The 27,980-nt window shown below is 40.2% G+C and overlaps 1 protein-coding gene across 4 annotated transcripts; it reads left to right on the top strand.

Annotated features, from left to right (window-relative positions):
- The first annotated feature begins 109 nt into the window (after nucleotides 1–109).
- usp33 (ubiquitin specific peptidase 33) lies at nucleotides 110–27,927 on the top strand. Of its 4 annotated transcripts, none has more exons than XM_026149061.1 (24): nucleotides 111–298; nucleotides 8,077–8,175; nucleotides 8,317–8,370; nucleotides 8,479–8,541; nucleotides 11,911–12,060; nucleotides 12,237–12,345; nucleotides 15,570–15,639; nucleotides 17,089–17,202; nucleotides 18,729–18,807; nucleotides 19,988–20,432; nucleotides 20,545–20,685; nucleotides 20,874–20,989; nucleotides 21,270–21,442; nucleotides 21,566–21,636; nucleotides 21,734–21,767; nucleotides 21,868–21,913; nucleotides 22,026–22,206; nucleotides 22,367–22,493; nucleotides 22,670–22,839; nucleotides 24,714–24,795; nucleotides 24,911–25,019; nucleotides 25,669–25,771; nucleotides 26,463–26,531; nucleotides 26,721–27,927. In XM_026149061.1, exons 2-24 carry the CDS (start codon nucleotides 8,092–8,094, stop codon nucleotides 26,876–26,878), a joined length of 2,748 nt encoding a protein of 915 aa, XP_026004846.1. In that variant the 5' UTR covers nucleotides 111–298; nucleotides 8,077–8,091; the 3' UTR covers nucleotides 26,879–27,927. The 4 variants fall into 4 exon arrangements, with proteins under 4 accessions (XP_026004849.1, XP_026004846.1, XP_026004847.1 ...); XM_026149062.1 differs by lacking the exon at nucleotides 111–298 and adding an exon at nucleotides 898–995; XM_026149063.1 differs by lacking the exon at nucleotides 111–298 and adding an exon at nucleotides 1,138–1,162.
- The last annotated feature ends 53 nt before the right edge of the window (nucleotides 27,928–27,980 follow it).

Here is a 27,980-nt window from a genome sequence, read left to right as displayed (position 1 = left end):
TTGAATAATCTACAGTGAGGCTATAATGCTGTTAAAAAAAACAAAATTATAGACTGTATAGAATTAAAAATCAAACGTGCAGCAGGATGGGGAGGGCTCGTATGTTTTCTTTAAACCGGAAAAGAGGCGGGGACAGCAGTAACGTTAGCAACCACGCTGAGCGACAGGGACGGTTATCGTTAATGTGAAGAAAGGACTGCACTCTAATATGTTTCTCTAAGTACAGACTGAATTTATGTTGCAGACCGGGAGTACCATCGGATCCACCTGAGAAGCGGCGTCCTTTGGTACCGAGCAGGTAAGGCCGAAGGCTGACTGTGCCGTAGTCACTGTGGGATTGTCCCCGATCACAGGAGGCTAACGTTAGCCAGTAAGTTGGCTAACCATTTCACCTAAACACTCTCTCTGGAGGGTAATACGTTCACCTTTTGTTGTTTTTATATGTTCCTTGTGGATATTACGTCAGATAAAATGCTCTTAGGATGGCCGTTAGCATGCTAAGGTTAACAGCGAAATAGTGCTAGTCAGCCCGTGACGCTGTCAACGCCTCGACTGGTTTTGACAGCTCACTTTGGACAAGGCCGAAGCCACACACATCTGTAGTATTCACTGTTTTTATCTACGTGAGGCTAAACCACCCGCTGCTTTAAACCAAGGTAGTTAAACCATGGTCCCTTTTAACTGAGTTTTTTTCTTCTTTTTTTAACATTGTGGCCAATGCTACCCATTTGTAGACAGTCTGTTGCTAAAGTGAGCTGTTAAGCTTTACATGCGTTGTTGTTTTTCCGCCTTCCGGTGTTTATTGTGTTGCTACTTATCATTTCAAAATTTCCCTAAAGATAACAGCTACAGCCACAGCCAGCATCGCTGCTTTCATTAGTGGTGCGAGATTCGGGTTAACGCCCCACCCTGACCGCGCCACCCCTTTGTGCACAGTTTATATCATGTAGTATTGTCACGTTGCTGGCGGAGGCAGTGAAACGGTGCAAAGAAAGGTTTGTTAGCCGAGATACTCTTCCTATCACCAGCTTTACGTAATCTCACGAGGCTTGACAGTGAAACTAGCTTCTAATCAGATTTTCCTGGTGTGTACTACAGAGTTTAAGGTCACTTCAGCTTTTGCAGGGATGGCCGCAAAGTCCAGGTAATTGCGAGGAGCCTGGTAAGATGAACGAAACCTCGCCCTGTTTCACTTTGCAGGGATTTAGCGTTGGTATGAAATGAAATCAGTTTCAAAGGCGTCATTGATTGTTAACTTCGACTTAGAGACGGTTTTGCTGAAGGGAGGAAGCAGGCTTATTGACTTGCACGTGACTGAACATGAACTTTTCATATCTCCCAGTCAAGCTGTTGTCTTGACCAGATCATGACGCTACAAACCCAGACACAGATGCAGGTTTTTTTTTGTTTTTTTGCATAAATAAACCTTTGGCTTTCCACCTTTACTGTGATAAACATGATGTTAACAACTTTGCATGCAATTCTGTTAATTCTTTTGCCTAACAATATGCAGAGCAATTGTGTTTATGGGCATTGTCCCCCAAAGGTCCACTCTGAGCAGGAAAAACCCTGAAATATTTGCCATCTTCCTGCTGTCAATTATAATATCTGATATCTAATGTCAGATATTTAATGGACTATCATTGTTTTCTCACTGCTAAGATGATGGATTAATCAGCAGTTCTAGTTTTGAGGATCACATTTTGTCAGAAATAAACTGATAGCTTTTAATTACTTAGGTAAACTCAAAATGTTTACCATCTTCTGCTCAAAGACAGACCTGGAGCTAATTGTTTAGTCGCTGAGTATTTTATTATATATTTCTTTGGGTGATTAGAAACGAGAAGACTTCAAATTGAAGAGAAAACATTTATGTGCTACCTGGATAGTAACTCAAGCATTGTCGACCCGTGATTTTGTGCCCAGAATGGCTATTGGATGATCCGGCCTGGCTTGTAATGATGCATTTACATGTGCATCTTTTTTTCATCTGCATCCAAGAGTAATATTAGTGCAAACAGCACTTGGAACAAAACACAAAGTTGGCTTCATGTCATTAACCACAAACACCGACTGATGAGATGGAGCTATGTCCTGTGTGTACTTCTGAGGTTTCTTCCCCCCCCCCCTCATACTGTTGTTGTTGTCTGTGGGCTGTACAATGGAAAAAACAAAAGAAGAAACAATCAAAGAGGGAGGGAATCACAATGATCAGCTTTCTCTCTTAAACTTGGTTTTCTGCTTCAGGCTCTGTGTACGCTCACTTGACTGCGATTGAGTGCCTCCTGCTTCGGTCAGAGGAATTCCTGATAAAAGTCTATAAAGGATATGAAAAAAAGACGACTTTTCTGCAAATAAGCTGAGAGTATTACTGCAGAAAGTCATTTATTTTGTCACTCAGTGCACTTTCAGCGCAACAGTTATTAAAAAACGTGACTGCTACACATTTGAGCTCTGAAATTTTAAACTGGATCTGTAGAAACATTAAAACTAACCCGTTGTGTTTACGCCTGACTCTGTACCACAGCTTAATGATGGAGAGGTAGAAATCCCTTAGACTGATCAAAGTGAAATGGAATATTTTTGGTGACAAAGTGTTTTTGTCTGTGTTAAACAAACTTTGGAGGAGATTGGGAGAAAAATGAACTTTACTGCAGGCCTTCATTTGATAGTGTAAGTAAGCTGTGACTGAATAGGTTACATGTAAATAGAACAAATTCCCCCAGTAAAGGATCAATATCATCCTTGGACAATGTAACACCCCCCCCCCCCCCCCCCCCCCGGAATATAGAATGATTAATAGATTAATAATTTAGATGATTAATTTATAGCAGAGAAGGTAGTTCTGGCGTGGCAGGTGAACAGCTGGCTCTTCTCATTTAGACAGGCTGTTCTACAAAGGACTTTTACTGGTGTTTTAATGGAAAAATACTGACTGTAAGAAATAAACAAGTCATTAAAAAGAGTTCATTTTAGCAAGGTTTCTTCAGAGGGAAATTAATCAGTGGAAACTAGGGAAGAAGGTGATATAGGTCAACTTCCAAGAAACAACAATAACATAACAATAATTTTGATGATACAAGGAAAAAATGCTGGGCAACGTTTTATTGATGCTCGCAGGCAGCAGCATTTATAAGTGTAAGCGAATGAAGAGCATTTTCTATCCCTCTTTTCTAATGAGTTACTGTCATTGATGACACAGTTTGTTATTCAAAGTGCAAATCTATTGAAACAAAGTGTCAGTGGCATTATAGTGCAGTAATAGTGACACACCATTATGCAGCATAAATCAAATGTAAGCGCAATACTAACCTAGGGAGATTTTCCTGTGACAAAGTTAAGTAAAAGTATTAAATAACTTCTTAACACGTACGTTTTAGAATGGCTAAAGTAATCTAAGCTTGTAAATTAAAAAATATTTTCCAACTGGAATCTCGTGTCCTGAGTTGAGCTTTCAACCAGCTGCTTAAAGCCCCGCTTTTCCAGCATGTAACTGCATCAGTAATTCCACTTATCATTTGCAATTCCTGTCATGCAGATTCAAACCAGCGAGTGCTCCAGCGGCACTTGGCGGAGACATTTGTGTACCTTTGGGTAACACATCTCCAGCTGCTAGCATCTCCTCCTTTGTAGCCTGATTGTACTCAACTGTGTTTTTGCCTCGAGTGGTGAAACAAATTTGTTGTTTTCACCCGCGGTGGGAACACTTTTCTTGCATATTTTCCAGAGTAGTGTGCTTTTTTGGAAGTTGTTGAAGTACCTTTTTACTAAAACACTGAAGGCTGACATGTACCTTGTGTGCTCGTGCGGTATTGTCTTGTTGCATGCACCAGGGAACATAAACACATGGTGTTGCTACAGCAATGATTTATTGCTATGAGGTTTTTATATCTCATAAACATTTTTACTGGCGTTATCATGAACAATAAGATATGGTAGAGCAATCACTTTATTGGCCCAGAGCCATGGAGCTGTTGGTTGTGTTGAAGAGAATCAGTGAAAATGTGGTGCATAATTACACATATTTTAAAGTAAACTCTGAAGCTAACCTGTTCCAGACCAGGTTATTTGAGCAGCAATAGTCACAGTGGTGATCTAGGAAGGTAAAAAAGAAGTTGTGACACTGGAAGTTCGGATTTTAAGCTCAACATACCTCACTAACCCATTATTCTCACTTTGTAGTACATCCCTCTGTTTTGAGGATGCACATCTTCCTCTTTGCACTAAAATAGATGGAGCTATATCCTGTGTGTATTTCTTTGTTTTTTTTTACTGATACGTTTGCACTTAACAGGTGTCTTCTGTGCTTGTTGGCAAGCCAAAGCGGTATATCATAGGTTTAAAGACATTGTGTATGCTGTGGCACTCTGTATGAGTCATTTCATCATTAATGTGGTTTAAATCTGCTGAGTGAATCTGCTGTCATCAATCAGTAAGTCTTTATTTATATAGCACCTTTTGTGATGGTTAGTTGTAAGTGCATAAGAGATGACTGATAAGACAGAAATCAGTGTACTAAAGAAGAAGAATAGTAATTAAAAAAAGATAAGCTATGTAGAATGTTTTAAAGGAGAAAATATCATAAAGTAAAGGCAAATAAGATTTAAGCACACCATGAGTATATCAATAAAATGAAGTGAAACTGAAAACAAAAATCCAATGCTGGATAAAAAGGAAAACATTCATATTTTTATAAAGCACTCTCAGTCACCCTGTAAGTACATGTGACTGCTGTAATCTGTGCCAGCGACTGCATTTTGGAGCTTTGTGGTGAATGATGCTATCATTGATCTGGGACACAAGTTTTAAGACTAAAGAGGTATTTTCAGTTAAAAAAAAAAAAAGAAGCAGTTATTATTTTAAGCCTTTTAGTGGCTGTTGTCGTCCATATCGGACACAACAGATAAAAGTGAAATTACTGGCTTTTGTGCCTCCTGAAAAACACTGCAAAGTGTTATCACTTGTGTAATGTGTGACTGTGTAATAATGTTTTCTGTTTCTTTAATGCTTCTGTTCCGTCCAGTGACGGTACCCAGAACCTGTTGTGGGGTTTTGTGCTCACAAAACCCCACAACAGTGACTATTCTTTGCAAGCTCCTTTGCCCACAACAGTGACTATTTATATAGCTGCGCACAAATGAAATATAAAAGTGTAAATTTAAAGAAAGTACACATCAAATTTTTTTTAATTAATAGAGAGGAGGACAGCGAGGAGGTAAAACTGATCACGTTCTGGTGTGGACAAAACTGTGCAAAACCACTTAAAGATAAGGAGGAAAAACTATCAGGAGGAGTTAACACAGGCTAACAAGATGTCAAATAAGCTAAAGAAGCTACTTTAAAGCAAGCCATCTGTTCTGAGAGAAACTTTGTCTGCTGTGAAGAGCTGGATTTGAACCAAAGGCAGCAAGAAGATCACTCCAAAATGTCCCTGAAAGTTTGGAGTGACCTTCACCTGTTCATTTGCAGCCTTTTCTATTTTCCCCTTTTATAAAATATGATGTGTTAATATCTTACAGTTGTTGCCCAGTGTTTGATGGAGTAATATGTGACTTAAGAGAAATATGATTCCGGCAAACACTCACACTCAGCCGTTTGCTTTATGATGAAATGCTTCTTTACACACAGCACTCTGGATAGGCAGACCCCGAGCCACCAGCGTCCCTTGTCATTTTTATCGGCACGTCCCCTGCTCCCCTAAAGGCCATCTGTGTCAGTGTGTGAGCCTTTTTTTTTTTTCTGTTTTGTTTCTTCGGGGTAGGGGATTCGACTGCGTCCTTGATGAGGAGCCCGATAATGGAAAGTTCCAGCGGTTTCTCAGCATCCCGCTGCACGGGATTCATGTCTTTGTTGAGCTTCCTCTTTTCACACGGAAAAGTGGAAGTACAGAGATTTTGCTCTTCATTTGTACTAAAATGATAATTGCATCATAATTTTTCAGCACGTGCAAGAATGTGTTTGATGAAGTTTGGAAGAGCTTTTGTCATTTATTGGCAGACTTTGGCAGCATGGTGCACTGCTGGATACATCTTATGTATATTATATTACTGAAACTTGAATTGCCTAAGCTGAATAATCAATCATTATAACCTGTTATGGTTGCAGATGGGATCCAGAATTGTCTGTGAATGAGTAAGGGTTTATCCTCTGGTTCAAAATCAGCTATGTAAGCACTATTGATTTGCTTATAGTTAAAACAAAGAGGCTACGTTACCCCAGATAGCAGAAGTCTATATATTTTCCTGTTGTTTTTGCTGGTGATTTTCCTTTGGTGCTGGGCAAAACCTCTTTGGTGAATGCCAGCATTTTCATTTGCAGGGAAAACCTTAAATTATCAATAAGCTCTAATGAAAACTGATGAGAAGTCTCAGGTGCATGATGTCGTATACATCCATCAGACAGAGCAGGAAATAGGCTTGTAGCCACAGCTAATTAGTACATCTTGGTGTTTTTTGTTGTTGTTTTCTCTTTAATCTGTCAACGTCTCTGACTCTCAATCAACTGACTGCAGCACAGTCAATTTGTCCATTTGACCATCATCACTAATGGTAATGGAGTGTGATCTAAAGCCTGAGCCTGGGATCATTGGAGTGACTTTCACTTTCATTTTAGTGTGTTTATTGTCAATCCACGATTTTCAGGCATGCAAGTCGGACATGTGTCATTCATTTCAGTGTTGCTGTCGGTGAAAATGTGACCCTTTTTTATTCCCTTCTACAAAGCGTATTTCTCAGTAGACATTTCTTTGCAAGCAAGCTTGATTAGCTTGAGCTGTATGACCAGGTGCATCTGCTAATTGATGCTAAGTGACATCCATACAAAATATGATAATTTCACTTAGCACAGCTGAAGCAAAGGCTTTCTGGACAGTCTGTACCACACAGCAGTGTTTGTTTATTTCTCAGATAACTCCATTAAAAAAGGCACCATCAGCAAACACAGTGAGAGGTTGAGTTCAGTGACTTTAATTAGTGGAGGTGAAGCAGCTACATGTGGGTGTTTAAACCTTTGCCCCTAAATCCAGTATACAGATGGATGAGACACGTTTTTGTACTCTCCATTATGGTGTTTTGAAATCAGATGGGACAAACCAGTGATAGATCCTGCTGTAAAACTGAGGCACAGCAGACACTCAAAGGTTCTTGGCAATAATATACCCTAGATAATTGTTTCTGGCTTTTAGAATAACCGCCTTAAAATAACTACGTTTTATTCAGTATAACCTGAAACTGGCGACTAAGTCTGTGAAGTAATCAGGAAAGTGTTCACAGAAGTCGTAGAGGAAGGGAGCCTAGGGGTGTTCTCTTTTTTTATTTTATTTTCAGAAGTCTTTTGGCAGCTAGGCGAGTCGCCCCCTGCTGGCCACAAAAGACAGCACCGCTACATGGATCCAACTTGTCAGAACAAAACCTCTTAAAGCCATAGAATAAAACCACAATATAAATATGTGTGACTGTGGCTCAGAAAGTAGAATAGCATTAGATGCATACCAGTTTGTTTTACCGTTTTACCACTGGCTTCATGTTTCACGCTGGAAGCTGGCTGTCTTTTCATGGCGTCTGTGCTATTCAAGAGGAGTGGCATTGTTTTCCACTTCCAGAGTAGGTTTATTTTTCAGCCCTGGGTGTTGATGCTTGGTCTTAACTCATTCATAAATCTCAGCAGTCTGCCTTGTCATTATTAAAGTCATTTATGATGCGACTGCTTGTTCGACATGAGCTGGACAACTGTGTCATGATCCACTGCTTGGCATGTCAGGGGCTGATAATAAGGGGATTTGCCAGTCATGCAGCCATGGAAAAAATTTATCTTGTGAGGCGATGAGTCAGGTTACTCGAAGCCTGACTGTCTTGCTTGTCATCAGAGTTGTTCTTTTAAATATATCCTCTGTTACACTGTCAGCTATCAATTACACGGTTGAGAAGCGCAGTTTTAAGACAAGAAACCCTCCATTGTATTGTTCTTCTTTTGTTTTGTTTTTTTTGTTGTTGTTTTAACTCGGAGTCACTCAACTCAAATTGCAAGTCATGGACTAAATGTTGTTGGTTTGTTTTTCTTTCTCTTTCACATCCTCAGACCAGTGGGTGAGCAATGCCACCGGTGTCCAGCTGTGACTGCCCCCACCTGGACTGCGTGGGTGAGATCACCAAGGAAGAACTTATTCAAAAATCTCATGTGAGTGACACTCTCCACCCTCTGTTGTATTAAAAGTGCTATGCAGCATAACAAAGACTGCATGACAAGCCTGGTTTTATTGTCTTGGTACTTTCTCACCTTAAATGAAATAACCCTGACCTGGGTGTTACATTTTTCTAGGGCCAGTGCCAAGACTGTAAAGTTGGTGGACCAAATTTATGGGCCTGTTTGGAGGTAAGACGATGTTTGCTGCTGGAAAATGCTGCTCTTGCTTGGTGAAAAAGTATCCGCATTAGACTGCATTTTCATTTTTCTGCATCCCCTGTTTAATTTTCTCCGTAGAATGGATGCCCCTACGTGGGTTGTGGAGAATCTCATGCTGACCACAGCACTGTTCACTCACAGGTGAGACATCTCAGACTTTCCAGTGCGTTTCCATTGTATCAGGATTTGAAATTACATGCAACTTAATCGAAATTACATGCAACCAAAGGAGAAGCAGATGAGGAACAGATGGTAGTTCAGGAATACCAGGTCCCAGGAGTCATGACTTGCAATAAAAGCACCTCCAGCACCACTTTTATTTTTTATTGTTTTTTCTTCGTCAAAGAGCCCGAGTGTGCATCTTTTTAGCTTTTGAAGTGCACGTGCTCTCAAAAACCATCAAGCCAACTCTGTCTGGCCACATCTCCATACATCCAGTTCAGTTTCAGCAGTGGATCATCCATTATTAATCTCCTTTCCTCTGGGAAGTGCAGGAGACTCACTATTACTGTCGGTTCCATGGCTACAGTAACTACCCCTCCTGCAGCTCATCCACCCTCTGGTGCTCTCACTGTTGACTAAAGCTTTTCCTCCAGCACGCTAGGGCCATGTGGGGACAGGAGGACTAAAGGGGCAAACATGTAATTTGCTCTGGCTGTTACTATATCCGTTGTTAAGTCTGTATCTGGAAAAGGCTGTAAGAGGGATATTGGATACAGAGGGTACTGGTGGAGAAATTTAATATTAGCTGGCCATTTTTTAAATGATATCGCTCATGAATTTAATATGGATCCTCTATCTGGGACATTTGTCTGCGGTGCTCGCCTTTCTTTCCAGTTGAAGCCATCTAAATCTTTCAAGAATAGGGACCATGCTTAATTAGTGCTCCAGAAGCCCTGAGGGGACAGAACCATTTTAATCTCTTGACTACGCAGTGATGGAGACTACTGCCAGATTGTATGTGACACAGTAGTAAAGGGGGATAATGTTTTTGTTTTTATGTTTTTGTCAAGCTATAGATCACAGAGCTGACCAAAACTCAATATCTGTACATTTTTATTATTTGGCACATTAGCAGGCAGATAAACAGCTTAAAAATAAAAAAAATTCAGGTTTTAAGCACTGAAATCAAACTATTCTGCTGAAATTCTGTAAAAGGTGGTCTAAGGTCGTTACCTGCTACCAGTGCTGAGGTGCATGTGATGCTTCAGTACATACATCAGGAAGATAATGACTGACTGATGACTCAGTGGACTTGTTCGCTCATACTGTGTTATTAAATCCCTCTGGCACTGCTGTATCATCTCACATTCAGTTACAGTCACATGATTTAAAATATCCCCCCAGCAAAAGCAGTGACAAGAGGAAGGGAAACAAAAATCTTTCATTTCTTGCTTTCTCATCTTCTTAATTTTGCACTTTTAATTCCAGTTATCACCGTCTCTCAAAGTGGAGGATACTCAGTTATTCCTATGAATACCACACTGTCTAGCTTTAAATAGGTATTTGCTTTTGTTTGTATTTCAAACTCCACTATACATTTAAAAATGGATGTTTAAAGTAAACTCCTGCATATTTCAAGAAAATTATTTTAAGCTTTCCAGTTACTTTCAAGCTGCCGGTACTCTGAAAGTGTAGTTCCTGATTGGATCACAAGAAGAAGAATGGTAGCCTCTTGCATTTCCTAGCACTCAGTTATTTCACTCTTAAAGACAGAAGAGGCTTAGGAAGGAGACTTGACAGTCAAATGTTTTTTTTTTTGTTTTTTTTAAATTATTTGACACACAAAACTAGATCCAACCACCTCCTTATGACGATCACAGGGTAAAGCAGATGTTTTATTGCGGCCAACGCTGCCACAACACCACGAATGTGTTTTTAGTTTTAGTTTGAAAATAGCTTGAGAATGAGGCATGAGTTGTTGTGATGGGACAGGTTTTACTGCATTATTCCCTTTTCTCACGCAATATCATAATTAACAAGGAGCTGAATTTGTTTTAAACAGTTAAATATTATATATGCTGGTAAAACATGCTGTAAAGCTCTGTGAATTCAGTTTGTTATGAATGCCCCACCTGGCATGCTTCCCTTTATAAATGTTTTAAATTGTGGTGTTTCGAGGCTGTGCTCAGTCTAGTGTGTCACCTCTGCCAGCTCTGCTCTGCACCGCTGTGGGAAGGCTAATGTAGGCCCGATGAATAATACAGTGTGTGCTGCTGCTCTTATTCGGTCTCGTGTCAACCCGCCCAACAGCAGTGGGTCAGCAGAACTGGGCCACGTTTCCCCTTTAGCCTTCGCTCTGCCTTGATCTCCACCTTTGACTTGAGACAGCCAGTTTAGTCTGACTGTGGTTAAAATACTCTGAAGTCTATCCTTTTTTGTTTGTTTGTTTGTTTCTACTTCAAATTTGGGTGGTGTATTACTATGGACCAGTGTAAGTGCTGCGCCCAGTTTGAGATGGTTTGTTTCCCTGTTACCATCTCTGTGTAGATGGAGGGGTACATTCATTGATATTAATTTATTCCTAAGTGTCTTGCCCTGAAATCTAACCATCACAACTAATTGCCAGACTCTTACCCTAGCCTAAAATCCAGGTTTAACTTGAAACAGGTCTTTGAAGGGATTTGAAAAAATAAGAAAAAATAGTATTGTATTGCCTTTTGTTTCCTGTGACAAATTACTTCTGTCACCTGCTCATGTTGTTTTGATGGTTCAATAAAGCTACAATCTATAATCTGCCTGTTCTGCAAGCCACATGTTGAACAGAAACACAGACATTCAGTGATTGTATCCTATCCTTATTTTCAGAGCAGTAAATGTATGATTGGTAGATGAGTGGGTCATCTACCAAAAGAAAAGGTTTAGTGGACGACCTTGATTGATCCCCGGCTCCTCCATTCCATGTGTTAACGTATGCTTTGACATACTGAATCCCAGTGCATCCATTGGAGTGTGAATGTTTAACTAAAAAGCACTTAGACATAGATAAAAGTGATGTATCATTGTTTGTTGTGATTGGTTGAATGAAACTTGTAGTATGGAAATGCTTTGAGTGCTTGAATTAAGTAGAAAGGTGCTATGAAAGTATCAGTTTATTAGCGTGCTTAGGGAGGATCTACAAATTATACCTGGAACAAAATAATTTGGATAATATACTCAAACTAGTTCTGCACTAATGTTCTATGAAGTTAGGTGGATTTGAAATTGTGCTAAATAAGCAAACTCTCTTTCAAATTAATTTAATTTGAGAAGAAAAGTCATGAGTTTATTCACCCCATGATTTAGTTGGACTGTTCCTAGAATAACTTTAGTCCAGCTGCCAGGAGAGACGTTTAGTTTTTATATATAAAAGCAGCACCACCCATTTTACAAGATGCTGGTTGTTAGATTGCGCTGAAGATTATGAATCAGGGGCGTGTGTGTCAGCTGCTCCTGTTAACACAGTGTTCTTGTTAAACTTTGTTTTTGAGCTCTGACACGTGTCTTAATAGAATTTATTTCTTTGGATAGGACACGAGACACAACCTCACGGTGAACCTGACCACGCTTCGTGTGTGGTGCTACGCTTGTGGCAAGGAAGTTTTCCTGGAGCGTAAACTAGGTCCTCACTCACCCCACAGCAACAGCAAACCCCTCCCCTTGCCGCAGAACGTGGGTCAGGTATGAGCCAGGCTTCCTTTCTATTGTTATCTCACAGCTTGAAGATACGGTTTACTTGTAGAACAGGCTGGTTTACATATTCACGAATGAGGAATTCCACCAGTAACAATTAAACTGTAGTTATTTATTTCCTAGACAAGATCTTTTATTATAAGGTTTATGTGTGTCTGTTACAGGATGGCAACAAGGCCCCTGGGAGTCCTACCTCCCTGAGAGTGCCCTCTAATGGTGGCTGTGAAGACATAGACATGGAGATGGAAGAGGAAGACGACATACGTGCCAGAGGTGAGCTGTGTTTAAGTGATTACCACATCAGTGTCACAAAGAGTTAGCTGATAGATCTTATTAATGAATACTATCATTTTCAAATTAAAGTATTCAAATCAACACAGCTAGTTTAGATTTTATATTAAACACATCCATTTATTGTGGCAGACGGCCAAAAAACATAACATCTGCCACGAGAGGTGGTGTTTACTGCAGCTTAAGCAGCAGTTTAAGCAGATTTTGTTTTAACACAGTCATACAGCAGTTCATGAAATATTCATGTGCTGTAATCTATTGATTTGTGTTTGTTGACCCTGGTTTTCGGGTCGATGAAGACCATTTTTAAATTTGCTTCAGCTGACATGTCGTGATTTCTGACTGTGTACACAAAATGGACATTTTTCCTCTTTTGAAAGCCCAAAGAAAAGTCCACATTTGACGGCTGGACTTTTATGGTAGTTAGGATAATCTGGTCCAGAGATCCATGTTCAAGTCATCCACATAACAGATTGTTATTATTTTGGATATGGTACTAATTTAAAATATGTTATTAATTACCATTATCAAGTTTAGCCATTAAAATTACTAGTCTGGATATAAAAGCGTTGTGTTTAGATTTCCACACTAAAAAAGGCAGAAAAAGGTTTGAGGTAAATTACAGAGGCTGACACTTGTTTCAAAGCTCTGTTTTCTTGGTTGCCTTAGTGATACATCCTTGCAGAAGCCTGAACAAAAGCATGGGCATACTGTACCTGCTGTAGAGACAAAATATTCTTCCTATTGAAAAAAACGTTAGTTTAAAAAACCAAGAAAACAAAAATACGGCACAACTCGTGTCCACTGAAACAAACAACTATACTGTTTTTGTTTTTTGTTTTTTTCTTGTGGCATACTTTGCCAAGAGATCAGACTTGTTTATTTGATTTACTCCTGGCTAATTTATTAATGATAGCTTTGGCATTAACCACATGGCATGGCTAGGGGCTTGATTTTTATTCATCTGTGACAATCAGACCAAAAACACCTGAATGCAAAGACTAGCAAGTGTCGTTCAATACTTTTGCCCATTTACATAACATGAACTACCCATTGTCCTTGTTGCACCAATGGGCCAAGTCCTTTAAAAACTATAAAGAGGTTATTAGAGATGACAAATTAATGGTAACAAATATATTTCAAATCAAAAAAATGAATACACTCTGCTAGGTAAAGGTTAAAGATGTCCAGTAGCCTGTTTGAGCTGACATTGTTGCTTTTATGTGTGGCACAATAATCAAATAAAATCAGTCAAGACCTTTGCAAAAATGTGAAGTATAAGTTCAACAAACTGGCAAACTTGCAATCAGTTTCTCACAATATTAACCAACAAAGGTAGATATGAGAGGTACATGTCCCGCACGCTCAGATCAAACACTGAACATGCGTCAACGTGCCAGCTCCCCAGTATGAAGTCTGTGCAATGTTCAGTTGAAGGAAGCAGGCAACTGCACAGTGAGCGAGCAGAAGTCATTTGTGCCGTTTGACTGTTTTCATGTGTCTGAAAAACAGTCAGACGGCATCTCTGCCTGTTTTCTGCAGAGAGAGTTCAGCTGCGGACAGTGTCCTGTGTTCATTAGTGAAAACGGCTTAAAGGCCGTAAGTGAAGCATTTTTATATTCAAATCTTCTAATTAAAAGTCGAAGCTCTGCTGCCTTAGACACCTTTTTAATTATTAAAATCAAATACTTTTGAAGTCAGTGGGGTGACAAAAATTGAATTGTGTTTTATCGCCTCTTTAATCCAAGTTTGACGAAATTAAAGATGAACACCTCAAATGCAAGAGCTCGGTAATCAGCAGGTGGTTTAGTTCAAAGCGAATGTTATGAATGTAATTAAACAGAAGTAAATTTTTGCAATAAGATGAGTGTTTTTAACGGCTCTGATGCACCAAACAGTCTTCAAATAACTAGAGCTGAGAAAAGCCAGCTAATGTGTTGCCTAGCCCCCCCCCCCCCCTCTTAGTCATCTGAAACATATATTTAAAACACAAACAAAATCAACTAACAATGATTTACTTGCAGCTATGAATCTGCAGATGAGGGTAAATTAGGATGACGTGCAGTGCCAAAAACTGTGGTAAACTGCACAATGCTGCTAAGCAGGACTATGAGCGGCAGTGCAGCTCAGTGGGTTCCTGTCAGCTCTGTCCCACCAAAGTCACTGTGGAAGTAATGTTTGCACACAGGCTCCACCAAATGACATATGTTATGTTGCGCCTCATGTGGTGCAGCTCGGGCACTGGCACTGCTTCACAGATATTTTTGTCACACATGCAGATCATATGATTAGGAAGCATGGTGAATACGCTTTGAAAACTAATGTGCACTGCAGAACAGGCTGGTCGTATATGTGGGCGACATATTTATAAAAGGAAAACGCATCTCTGGACCGCTACAGCAGGAATGGACACAATTCAGCACAGCATGTTCCCTCATTTGGTGTTTTGATGAAGGCACTGGACCCACATATTCCTGAGGTGTTTAATTAGGTCAAGTTCTGGTGACTGTCCATCAGACATAATTTTCATACTGATTAAACCATTCACTGACTGCCTTGTGCCCTGTGGATGGGAGGGATTGTCATCCCAGAAGCTTCCATGTTGAATGTTGGTGTGTAACAGTGGAAATCCGTTCTTTTGGTGGGTTTATCAAAAGTGTTGTTGTTGTGTATATACTCCAGAAATCAGCTGTTATAGGTGCAACATTTGAGTAATGAAGCACATCCCTGTTCTACATTTTATCACCTGTGGCCGTGGTTTCACAAGGTGAAAGAGACAAGTGCATGCTGGGGCCTTGTTTAATGTGGTTTGTGCAGTGGCTGTGCAACAAAACTCATGAAGGCTGGACTCTGAATAAATAGAAACATAGGTTCTCACTTGCATTCCCCAAAACATTATGGCAAATGAAGTTCTAGAACTTAGACCATTGTTATTATACCCCAAACAGAAATAAGACTTTGAATTGTAGTAGGAGCGATAAAATCCATTAATATGAGCTGTGTAATGGGGTGGAGACCACAGGCCACAGCAGCTGTGTCTAAAATACACTAGGCAGGCACTTTTTCCTGCCCCTGCTGTAAAGTATTAATCTCAGAAATGAAACGGGTCTTGTGAAAATGTAGACACTTTCTGTCTGCCATTAAAATTTACGAGGAGTTGATGAAAGGCTTACTTTAATTTCCCCGGTGTGCTCTGTCTCCGTCAGGCCTGACAGGACTGAAGAATATAGGCAACACCTGCTACATGAACGCTGCCCTCCAGGCCCTGTCCAACTGGTGAGACTGCTGTTTATCCACCTTCTGTCCCTGCGTCTACCTGTCTATCCCACTGTTCCTGCGCAGACAGCTTTTTCTTCGTCTAACTTTCCTCTCATTTCTCACACTGTTAACGCGCCTATTCAATAGCCATTTGCTGTTTTATACACCATCTGACTGCCTCTTATTGACTGTGAGAAACAACCGCGGCTGTGCTCATTTGAGTGAGTGAAAATTGCTGCAGTGCACCATTTGAGATGACAGAAATGGCCTTTTGGAGTTCCCTGTAGGGTCTTCTCTTACAGATGAACACCAACTCTTCTACCCCCCCACAAGTCTTCTGTTGCTTCTCCTCATGTGTTTCTTGCTCCTTTCCCACCATTTCTTTCTTTCTTTCTTTACCTCTTTCTTTTATTGTTTTTCTTCCAGTCTGACTCATCTTTTATTGTTTATTGAAGTGCCAATCTGTGTGATTCACTGCTCATGTTTGGCTTATTTGCGGTGGTCACTTAACTTAGAGCTCTGCAACAAACCTCGAGGCTGTCTTATTGCTTTTATTTTTCATGGAACAACAAAGCAAAGCCCTTCTTTCTTTCTAATACCATCTACCCACGGGCCAGTAAATGTTTAAATTAAATGGATGATGCTGTGTCTGGATGTAAGTAAAAATGGGAAAAGATGTGGGTCAAAATTTGCAATCTAAATCACATTCCAAAAATAGGAAGAACTGACTCACGCAGCTGCAGAAGGAGGGACCTTTTCCTGAAACTTTGCTTTGATGTCTGTTTGTGTGAGCGTAGCGTTCCTCAGTTACTTTCGGGTCATTATGCAAGTCTAAGGACTTTTCTCTTGCCAAGGGAAGGGAACACTCCATGCCTTATTCATCCTGTAGTTTGTCTCTTTCGTGCAAATTCCCGTCCATTCTGTATTCGTCAAGTAAAATCCCCTCAGCTGTTTCTCTTTTCAGCCAGTCTGATGTCCTTCAACTCTCAGCTGTGTGAGGCGGTTTCTCGCATGAGACAAAACCTCTGGGAATTTGTGATATCACTCAATGACTCAAGTATGAATTTAAATGAAATGAATAAAAAATAAAGTGAAGGCAACATTATGTAGATGTGCCAGAATGAAACCTCTCTGGATCTCTGTTCTTTATAATATATTTTAATCTTAGAGTCTAATTGAAAACACACATTTAACCTTGAGTAGTATGATAATACTAAGGTATCAAAAAAGCTTTTTACAAATGCTACATATTATAATAATGCAGTATTGTTCTTTGCTCTGTTTTTCTTCCTGTGTCAAAGTTGATTGTTACATTCTGTTTTTTCAAATTACACACTTCACTCCACTCTTCAGTAATGACAACCAATGACAAACTGTTTTGCTGAAGGACAGTATTTGGTAAAGGCTCGTTTATTCCTGCATGTGATATATTCATCCTTTCTTCTTTTTGTCCCCCTCCTTCTGCAGCCCACCCCTGACACAGTTTTTTGTAGAATGTGGTGGCCTGGTGAGGACGGACAAGAAGCCCGCTCTCTGCAAAAGCTACCAGAAGCTGGTGTCAGATCTGTGGCACAAGAACAGGTATTTGGTTATTTACATGACTGAAGAATGAATATTAACATGCCTCCATGCCACAGTTGGAATTCAGGGTCGCTTTCATTACCACCCCAGTCGAATAGTAAGATGTTTAGAAAATGACGCAAATAATGTATATAAAAGATGGATGCAGGTCACTTTTCAGACCTGGAAGTCCTGGATTATTTCCAGTGGCCAGCAGGGGCAATTTCTGTGTGTGATTATAAAAGAATTTGTGCTGTCAGCGTTAATCTCACTACAGCACTAAGAAAAATGTGTGGAAAAATGACCTTACTTCCCAATTGATCCATTAATTCATGGTCTCTCTTACAAATTTAGAGTTTTAATGAATACAAAATGATTAGATTATATTAGATTAGATAGAACTTTATTAATCCCTCGGGTGGGTTCCTCTGGGAAATTCGATTTCCAAAAAAGCACAGCACCGACAGAAGTTACAGAATATTATATATATATATATATATATATAATACACACACACACACACACACACACACATATATATATATATATATATATATATATATATATATATATATATATATATATATATATATATATATATATATAAATACAGAGACAATATAAATAAAATATACGAAGGGGATAAATAGAATAAATAGGAATAAAAATACAAGTGAATTGCACATTTCAAGTATTGAGTCTATTGCACCGTTGACTATTTACAAAAGTATTGCACAAAAGGTATTGCACAGTGAGGTGAAGAGGCACTACAGCTTAGTTGTTCCCCCCTCCTTTGTCCTCCTGTTTCCCCTCCCTCTCCCCTCCAGGGAGGAGTTAAACAGTCTGATGGCGTGTGGGACAATATGATATGTGTATTGTCAATTATTCTCCTCATTTAAGTCAAAATGGACAAAAAGGCTTGGAGCACTTTTAGACAGACCTAGCTTGTGATTGACAAGCCACTGTCATATCAGCACGCAGTGTCTCTCAACTTTAGGCTCAGTTCTTTCTGGATTTTGGTATGATGGCATGCAGCCTGATGTTGATGATGATTGCTGACTGGTTGAAAAATTCACTTAAACAGGAAACGCAGTAAAATGATGGAACAAAATTAGTGTGTTGGCTGTGATAGACATTTTGTTGTTTTTACACTCAGTTTCACTTCACTACAAAGAAGTTCTTTGCTTAATATGACTTTGAGCAGCAATGTTTCTTTTATCTATTTTTACACTGCCCCCCTGGTGGCAGTACACTGCTACAACACACAGTCATATTCTGCAAAATTACTCATAGGCCCAACACGAAGCCATTCAGTTGGATCCAGCCCTCTGTTGTTGTCAAAGCTGAGATGGTGACAGCAAAAAAATTTCAAACTTTAAATACTTTGCAAAACAGTGGATAAAATCATGCTGATTGTGTCCATCTTTAATATACAGTCTTTCACATGAGAGCAGTTTTGCTGTTTCTAATTTCACACTCAACATTACATGTGACCCGTGCAAAAAAAATTACATCTTTAAATCAGGCTGTGTTTTCTCACATTGCAGACCTTCCTATGTGGTCCCAACCAACTTGTTCCAGGGGATCAAAGCCATAAACCCCATGTTTAGAGGATACGCTCAGCAGGTGGGTCATCCCAGATGATGAAATGAATGTGCAATGTTTTCATTAATGCAAAAAACAAAACAAAAACATGGGGACACTTGTCACACTTTGAGCCTTTTTCTAGAGCCAAACAGCGTATTTGAGTCTTTCATTTGTCATAAAGTCGGCAGGTGATATGATGCAAACCTTTGACGACTGTGTTGTACGAAATAATAATATCTGTCTGAAATATGATGAAAGATCATATGCTTTTATAATAATGTAATAGGCCTGTTATTGATATTTTTCTTTTTGATAATTTTGTTTTTTTTGTGCTGAGCTGGGGTTATTATCAGTCTGACCCCAGATTATTAAGATGCCCCAGATCTTATAGTCTCTCTTATTTCCCTCCGTATCACTCTATTCTTATTCTTTACAGAAATTACATTTTTTTTTCCAGCTCAAAGCACTCACTCCGCTAAACCGAATCCTCTGCCTTTTCAGTCACTAACATGCACTTTCTCTCTCTCTCACACACACACACACACACACACACACACACACACACACACACACACACACACACACACACACACACACACACACACACCTGGTCTAAAGGTAAATTGCTTGATTTGATTCCATTTGGAACTTGAAAGCAAAGTTTTGTGCATTATGGACATAAAGGTTTTTTCAGAGAAGTTAAATTGAGGCACTTTGTGTCTTTGGCTGGTGTCTGTAAATAAGGGATTTATAAGCCTGAATGGTGAATTGATAAAAGAGGCCTGTTTCCTCTTGGCTGGCCACTGTTTGTTCAGAGGTTTTAGCTGAAGAGTATTCATTTGTCACGCCACGCTGGGCTGCACAGACTTGGATTAAACATCGCTCTGAATGAAGTTAACATTCCCCAGCTCCTGTGAGAGGAGAGTTCATTTGGCTTGAAGAGGGAGATTGGATGTCTGAGGTTCATTAACTTTGATTACACGTTCATGAGCATTTGGTTTCAGATGTTGTGATCAAAATTGGGATAAACACGGAGGTGAAGTGGTTGTTTTATGTAATTTGGAAGAAGATGTGCTTCACTTTGCCTGTCAAACTCAGTAATATATTGGAGGAATAAATGGTGAGTTATAAGGAGCTCTGATTTCCACATGCTATGGTGACCAAGATAGTAGAATAAATATCTTGCCCTGCTAATATTTTGTGTTTAACTGCACTGTAGGATTCCCAGGAGTTTCTGCGCTGCTTAATGGATCAGCTTCATGAAGAGCTGAAGGAGCAGCTACCTGAGCCCTGCGACCAGTCTCACAGCATCACAATGGACGACAGTCCCGAGGAGGACAACCATAGCCAGTCAGACAATGACTTCCAGTCATGTGAGTCCTGCGGTAGCAGCGAGAGGGCCGAAAATGAAGTGCAGGGTGGGAATGCGTTGATAGATGACACCAACGAAGCAGAGATGCTGATTCCCGAGCAAGATGAGATTCAGGCCAATAGGGAGTGGCAGAAGGAGAAGAACATGATTAATGACCTGTATCGCTCCGGGACTAATGGCATTACGGGTGGAAGCACTGGAGTGGACATCGACAAAGATGTTGATACCACTACAGAGACCACGCCTATTATCAGCAGCCAGGGAGCCATCAAGGTTCAAGGCAGAGCGTCAGGTAAACACATGAGAAATAGTGGCTCATATTTCACGGGATGACTTTTTGATATTCACGGCTAAATTTATGACCTTAAGAGTCTCTAAACCTTGGTCTTTTTTTTTTCTTGCAGATTGCTTTCCAGATATCCAAATGCCAAACACTACAAGACCACAAAGTCCAGTCCCCATGGAGGGGCACATTCCCAAAATGTCCAGCAGTCCACCCAAAGCAGCCTCTGGCTGGCCCAGTCTGAACCCGGCACACAAGAAAGGTATTAAACTTTGTTTAGTGCCAGCGAGTTCATCTCCATTATGAGAGGGAGTCGTACCCAGAATAAGAACTGTAAATATAAAGAGGTTAGCAAGGTAACAGTATCCCAAAACTATCCTTGCTGACTCTTGTGTGAGCCATGCTGTACTGTATTCTCAAATTTCTCTGCCTCTGTCTGCTTTCTCACAGCAGTGACCACATTCTCCCCGCCAAAGAACAAGCGCCAGAAGAAATATCGCAGCATTATCTCAGACGTGTTCGACGGGACCATTGTCAGCTCAGTACAGTGCCTCACCTGTGATCGGGTTAGTGCTTTTGGTTGTCTTTTTGTTGTTAGATCCGATTGAAATGTTAATGAAAATGCTGAGATGTTGAGCCGCAACAGAGGAGTAGGTAGAAAAAATGCCATTCTGATGATGGGAGGAAAGATGATCTGTGATCACAGTGACATTTTCGCCTTAAGGATAATTCTGCAAAGTGACAGCTCCTGACAAATCCTTATAAAAAAAAAAAAAAAACACAAACAAATGAAAAAGCAAAAAAGAACAACAACCCCATTACACTTCTACCTTCTGTGGCCATCAGGTGTCTGTGACCCTGGAGAACTTCCAGGATATCTCGTTGCCCATTCCAGGGAAGGAAGACCTGGCCAAGCTCCACTCATCCACCCACCAAACCTCCCTGGTAAAAGCTGGCTCCTGCGGGGAAGCTTATGCACCACAGGGGTGGATAGCATTTGTCATGGAGTACATCAAGAGGTGTGTCTATAACCCATATGCTGTATTTTTTATTTATTTGTTTTTTACATCAGGCACCACTCAGTAGCTGCTTTCTGTTTTTGTCTAAAATTCACCTCCTTCTGTGTTTGTTTCTCCTGTTAGTTGGTTCTGGGGTCCAGTGGTTACACTACAAGACTGCCTTGCAGCTTTCTTTGCCAGAGATGAGCTAAAGGGTAAGCGGGTGGGTGGAAAAATATGTTGTGCCAGTACAAACATCAAGAATGATGTCTCAATAATTGTTTGTTTTGTGTTTTTAATTTTTTCCCTTAGGAGATAACATGTACAGTTGTGAAAAATGCAAGAAGTGAGTAATTTATTGCACATTAACTAAAATGAGATCTAAATGGACTGCACCTGCAATGACTGCTCCTCTCATTGATCTTTTTTTCCCTCCCCCCTCATAGATTACGAAATGGAGTCAAATTTTGTAAAATGCAAAGTTTGCCAGAGGTAAACTGACATTTCTAGATATTTATATGATGAAGAAATCCAAATATTTATCCAATATGTCTTCAAATGCCAAGCTTCTGAAATGAGAAATGTTTTCATTCTCCTGCTTCAGATCCTGTGTATTCACTTGAAGCGCTTCAGACACGAACTGATGTTCTCCACCAAGATAAGCACCCATGTGTCATTCCCCCTCGAGGGTCTGGACTTGCAGCCTTTCTTGGCCAAAGACAGCTCCGCCCAGACCACCAGCTACGACCTGCTGTCAGTCATCTGTCATCATGGCACTGCCAGCAGTGAGTGGGCGCAGTCACTCCCTTTTCTGCATGAGACCAGGGCAGCTGCCACCATTTGGCACATACGAGTGTCCTGCATTCATTCCCCTGGAAATAAAATTCACACTTACTTGATAGATTTGTGAATGCTGCTCTAACACATCCCCCTGTCTTCTCCCAGATGGCCACTACATAGCCTATTGCAGGAATGATGTGAACAATCTGTGGTATGAATTTGACGACCAAAGTGTGACTGAGGTGTCTGAAGCCTGTGTCCAGAATGCTGAAGCTTACGTGCTCTTTTATAAGTAAGCCTGGCACACTGTACTTCTATAACTCCTACCTGAACAAATGTAAAAACAAGCTCTCATTTATCTCTGTAGCATTTTAAAATTCACTACGCTGCTCAGCTATTAAAAATTGGATCGTACTTTTGCTTATTCATCTAAAATACTGATTAATATTTGATCTGTTTCTGTCCCAGAAAGAGCAATGAGGATGCAGTGAAAGAACGTAGGAGGGTGTCGGGCTTATTCAACATGATGGAGCCCAGCCTTCTGCAGTTCTACGTCTCCCGCCAGTGGCTTAACAAGTTCAAGACATTTGCCGAGCCAGGGACCATTTCCAATGATGACTTCCTGTGTTTGCATGGAGGTGCGTATGAAAATGTCAGTTTTCCTGCTGAAGCCACTCGGAGGTCAGATTGTCCTTTTCCTCGCCCTGTGTCTAAATGCTTTGTGCAAAACGTTTTGCTTTGACTTTGACACAGCTTTGGCTTTTGTTCTCGCTCTGGATTTCTGATTCTGACAACGGCATTTCCAACTTCAGAAGAGGGGGAGGGGTTTCTTCTCTCTGTGAAGATGATCCTTCATTCTGTTTTTAGCAGAGAAAGGGGGAAAAAAGTCCTAAAAGGGTTCATGCGAATGGAAGTGACGTAACTGAAAAATAATTTGTGCAGAACAGAGAATGTGTTTACACACTGTAAATAAGCACTTACAGCTTTCTCCCTCCTGCTTGGTAGTCACCAGCACCTAAGCACATAATAACTGGCTAGTCAGGTACATAAGCAGAGATAATATCAGTGCAGTGAAACCATGATTGCTTTGTGGCAGTGCAGCCAGTTGTTTTATTTTGTGTGCAAAGCCGAAAACATCACAGCTTATTTTCACTTTCCTGTTCAAGTGTGCCATGAAAAACACACTAAGACTCCATCAAGAAGCTCTGGCTGCATGTTTTCCCAGGAGGACTTTTTGAAATAAACAGCTGTAAAATGGTGCTGGTGCAGACATAAAAAAACCACTAATTTTTCTTTGAATTGTTCATTTTAGTCAAAGTATCTTAGATTAAAGAAGCGAATTTAAAGACTTTAATTACCTGGTACACTGAGTAATTAAGATCATTTTAGATTTATTTAGGGTTCACACGTCACTTTTCATTATTTGGTTCATTATCTTATCTCGGCTTTCACGTTGCATCAAAATTTCAGTGCTTTTTTGCACGTTCACTCCCCCCCCCCCCCCCCCACATTCTTCAGTATCTGCAGGGTCCTACTGCAAGCCTTGTTGTTTGCCTATTAAGATTAGAGGTTCTTAATTAAATTTTGCCTATTATAAATCAATAAGACAAGGCCCAATGAAATATTCAAGAGGGTTGGGGGAGCAGCAGTGTAGATTTTCAGTCTAGGGGAAACTGCTGCTCATATCTTTCTCACATGTCAAGATGAACTTAAGCTGACAAATGAATTCAAAGAGCTTTAATGCAGCGACATGGAAGGGTTGTTATTTCGTCCTACTCCCACTTCCTTCTTGATCTTGCTGTTTTAAAAAGACTTGCTAAAAGTCAACAAACATTTAATTAACCCAGGTCAGCTTTGCTGTATAAATTATTTGTGTAACCTAGCTTAGAGAAGGAAATGAGACCCTATAACCTGTAAGTGTAATAAATAATAAAGCTTACGGGCTTATTCAACCTATTTGGTGTTTAATATTTGGATCAAAAGAGAGAGGTGATTTAAAAATCTGGAAATTTAGGAATGAGTTGCCACCGTATCCTGACTTTTAGTATCTTAAGCTCAAAAACTCTTTTAGTCCCTAATTTATACAATAAATCAAAGTTCCATCTGGAGCTATAATTGACATTAAACAGTGGGTTTTCACAGGCTGTAATAAATACATCTGAAGTGTTTTTCAAGAAAAAGCCAAAAATTGGAGCAAAATAAACAACTTTCTGTGGAGATCTAAAAAATAATCTTTTTCATAGTCGCGCACCCTGCGGGGAGTTTAGACATGCAGTTTGGGAAGGAGTTTTAATAACAAGCTCTGGGGGTCTGAAAAAAGGAGAAACTGAAGAATATTTAATGATATTGGTAGCACAGTTTGAGCAGTGAATTTGACAGAATTGTGCATAGTTGAGCTTCTTGCCCTGTTTAAGCTCAGCACTGATCTGTAACCATGCGAGCTGTTGCATTTCATGTAAAATAAAATGTTACACTGCAAGCGTCTGACTGCTGTTTCACTGCGTTTCATCAGGTGTGCCGCCCAACAAAGCGACATTCATCGATGACCTGGTAGTGATGCTGCCGCAGAACGTGTGGGATCACCTTTACAGCAGGTACACGAAGTCGACACGGCTGCTTTCAGACTGGCTGGAGGCTTTAAGCATCTTCAGATCCAGCGATTCCTTTGGCTGAAGTAACGTGTGAGTTTGTATGTACTGTTTCCCGCAGGTACGGAGGGGGACCGGCTGTCAACCACCTGTATGTCTGCCACACGTGCCAGACTGAGATAGAAAAACTGGAGAAAAGGCGTAAGCAAGAGCTGGACATGTTTGTCAGGGTAAGCACCCACCCACTCCTCACCTCCCCTGAAAAGCCGTCCAAGCAGCGGCTTTATTTAGATAGTTTCAAAACTGGTTTGTGTATGTGTGTGTTTTAATGCACGGTGTGTCAGTGCAGCCAGGACTCATAGGTGTGTATAGGCCCCTTTTTCTTCAGTCTATTTAACCAGTTGATAGGCTGCATGTGTTGATGCTGTTCACCCCAGCAGGAGATGAGAGGTGCAAGCCAGATGAAAGCCTTATCATTAATGCATTGGGACAGATGCAGCTGTTATTGCCTGCTCAGAATAGGTGTGTGTGTGTGCGTGCGTGCGTGCGTGCGTGCGTGTAAGTGTAAGACAGAGCTAAAAAGGAAGAACAAGAAATGTGTCATTTTTTTGTTCTTTTTCCAAGAGAGATGAAACTGGTGCAGTGTGGTTTTAAGACTGTCTTCTAATTGGAGTAACTAGCAGAGAGAATTGATTTGGTTTTCCATTTCCTCTCAATCCTTTCATCCTTACTTTTTTCCTTTTTTTGTCCCCTATCCCATCCCACTTACCCCTCCTCTTTCCCCTCCCCACCCCTTTGCGTCCTCCCTCTTGTCTCTACCTCTCACTCCACCCCCACTTCCTCTCTCCCTTTCTCTGGCTCCTTCTGCTCCCTCTGTAGCTGAACAAGGCGTTCCAGGAGGAGGAGTCTCCAGTGGTCATATACTGCATCAGCATGCAGTGGTTTCGTGAGTGGGAGGGCTTTGTCAAAGGAAAAGACAATGGTAATTGGACAGAGGTCTTGCCTTTCCATTCCCCCACCCTACTCCACCCCCCTAGTCCTGTTTAAATGTCTGATTAAAAAGGTTAAATGTTTTCCATGCGATTTACTATGGAGAGACAGAGTTTCTGGAACAAACTGCGAGTCTATATGTTTTCATCGACATATGGGGGGAAAAAAAAGGCAAATAGATTTTTTTTCTTTTTTTTTTTCCTATAGAAAATCCAAATTCTCAGGTTTTTACAAACAGCTCATTTTCAAAAGAAACTGTGGAGTCCCCGTTCCTTCTTTTGATTTTTTTCTTCAAAGAATTCGCTTTAGTCCCCCGAGTCGGGTTTCTATCCTGCTCCAGCAAAATGAGGCGTCAAAATGCATTTCATTGGTGTTCCACTTGTCCTCATATTTTTTTTTCTCTTTGCTTCCCCTACTTTGTATTGTCACATCTATTTATAACAGCTTGCATCTGGCACGCCTGCAAATGTCTTTTTTTTTTTCTTTGTCTTGACTTCTGCTCCTCTAATATTTGTCTTCTCTCTGTAGCGAATGGGGAGCAGATATTGCTTTTTTGTAGTGTGACAAAAGCATTTGACATTTTAACATCATTGCTCTTTGATACAGTTAGGATATGAGAATATAACTCTGTTACTGATGTATGTAATTTCACAACTAATTTTCTTTTCTTCGTCTTTTTCCAGACCCACCGGGACCTATCGACAATTCAAAGATAACAGTAAACAAGAATGGCCATTTAACACTCAAACAAGGTACAAGCAACGTTTTTAAGTTGTAATTCTGTTTCTTCTGTTTTAGTAGGAAATGTATGTCTGAATATTTTAATATGGGTTTTTAAAAAGCATCAAACAAGTCTTGCAGAGATGCTGTGGACTGTAGAGCTGTTTTTCCTGTTGCTGACGTTTACGATGTATACATTTGTGATTGCACCGACCCTACAGGAGCAGATTCAGGACAGATCTCTGAGGAAACGTGGAACTTCCTCCACTCCATCTACGGCGGTGGTCCGCTGCTGACGGTTCGACCGAACATCAGCCACCAGGAAGTAGAGTCGTCGCAATCAGAGGAGAAGATCGAGGTGGAGACTCGCTCCGTTTAATTGAGAACTTGACAATACACCACAACAACATCGAAAACGTTTAAGAAACGGAAAGCCTTTTATTTTGCACTTGACTTTTTTGTTTCAAAAGCATCCAAGCAAAGGACCTCATCTTTACTCCTGCGTGACAGCCTTTGACAGAGGGAATTAACTGAAAAGGGTCGTCATGTTGTACAAATCTGTATAAAAAGCTCTTAAATTTCTATTAGCACTGTAGTACTCATGTTTCAGGTTTTCAGAACCAAGCATTTAAAATATGTGCAGCTAAAAGAAATTCCACTGAATGCCATATTGTTTTGTTTTTTTTCTTCTTTGACCAAATGAGCACATGTTCTATGTCCATGTGTCTTGTGTTGCCGATACTGATGAATCACAATACATCTTGCTGTAGATATACCACATATTTTTTATTTCCTGTTGTATTATTCACTAAATGACAAGGAAAGCAAAATGTGACACTTGGGCTATGAAGGGACTAATTGCTGACTAGTCTCAGGAATGAATTTTGTGTTTTGCACTGTTCTGTAGAAGTACAAATTGGCATGCTCACACAGATGTCTGGTTTGTATTTGAATGTACCAGTACTAATAGTATGTTGGTCAAGACTCAGCACTTGGTTATTTATAACAGAAGGGAGTGATTTAACATGATGTCAATAGATTATTATTATCTTTTTTTTTTCTTTTTGTGGAAACGTGGCAGGCAGACTTTTTAAGAATGCATGCTCCGAACATTAAAATCCTAGTGGAACATCACATGTAAGTGCATGTAAATGCAAAGCTGCTCATGATATGTGCACGCAAATCCAGATCTGTCTTCACTAAAACTGTACAGCTGCAGAAAGCACATTGTAGTAATGTAATCAGCAACATAATGAGCAATCTGATTAATTAAAGGCATTATTTTTGTGTATGGGCATAGTGTTGCTTAAATGTGTTGGCTGATTAGGGAGTCAACAAAATGCTGTACTCTAAGTTTTTGCATATGAGTAAGATCTATTCTGATTTTTGCTGGCTGACACTATTAAAACTTGATGAAAACATGTTGAATGCTGTGCCCACTCTTTAATTGTGTCACTCTTAAACTGCATGTTGTTTCTCCT

This window comes from Astatotilapia calliptera, chromosome 18 (assembly GCF_900246225.1).
Source record: "Astatotilapia calliptera chromosome 18, fAstCal1.2, whole genome shotgun sequence".
NCBI lineage: Eukaryota > Metazoa > Chordata > Actinopteri > Cichliformes > Cichlidae > Astatotilapia > Astatotilapia calliptera.
Note: the sequence above shows the minus strand (reverse complement) of the source record. Positions and strands in the feature narration are given on the sequence as shown.

Coding starts and splice junctions, on each gene's coding strand:
- usp33 (XM_026149061.1), top strand. CDS start 8,092: ATGCCACCGGTGTCCAGCTGTGACTGCCCCCACCTGGACTGCGTGGGT. Junction 8,176..8,316: donor AACTTATTCAAAAATCTCAT/GTGAGTGACACT, acceptor ACATTTTTCTAG/GGCCAGTGCCAAGACTGTAA. Junction 21,443..21,565: donor GTCATGGAGTACATCAAGAG/GTGTGTCTATAA, acceptor TTCTCCTGTTAG/TTGGTTCTGGGGTCCAGTGG.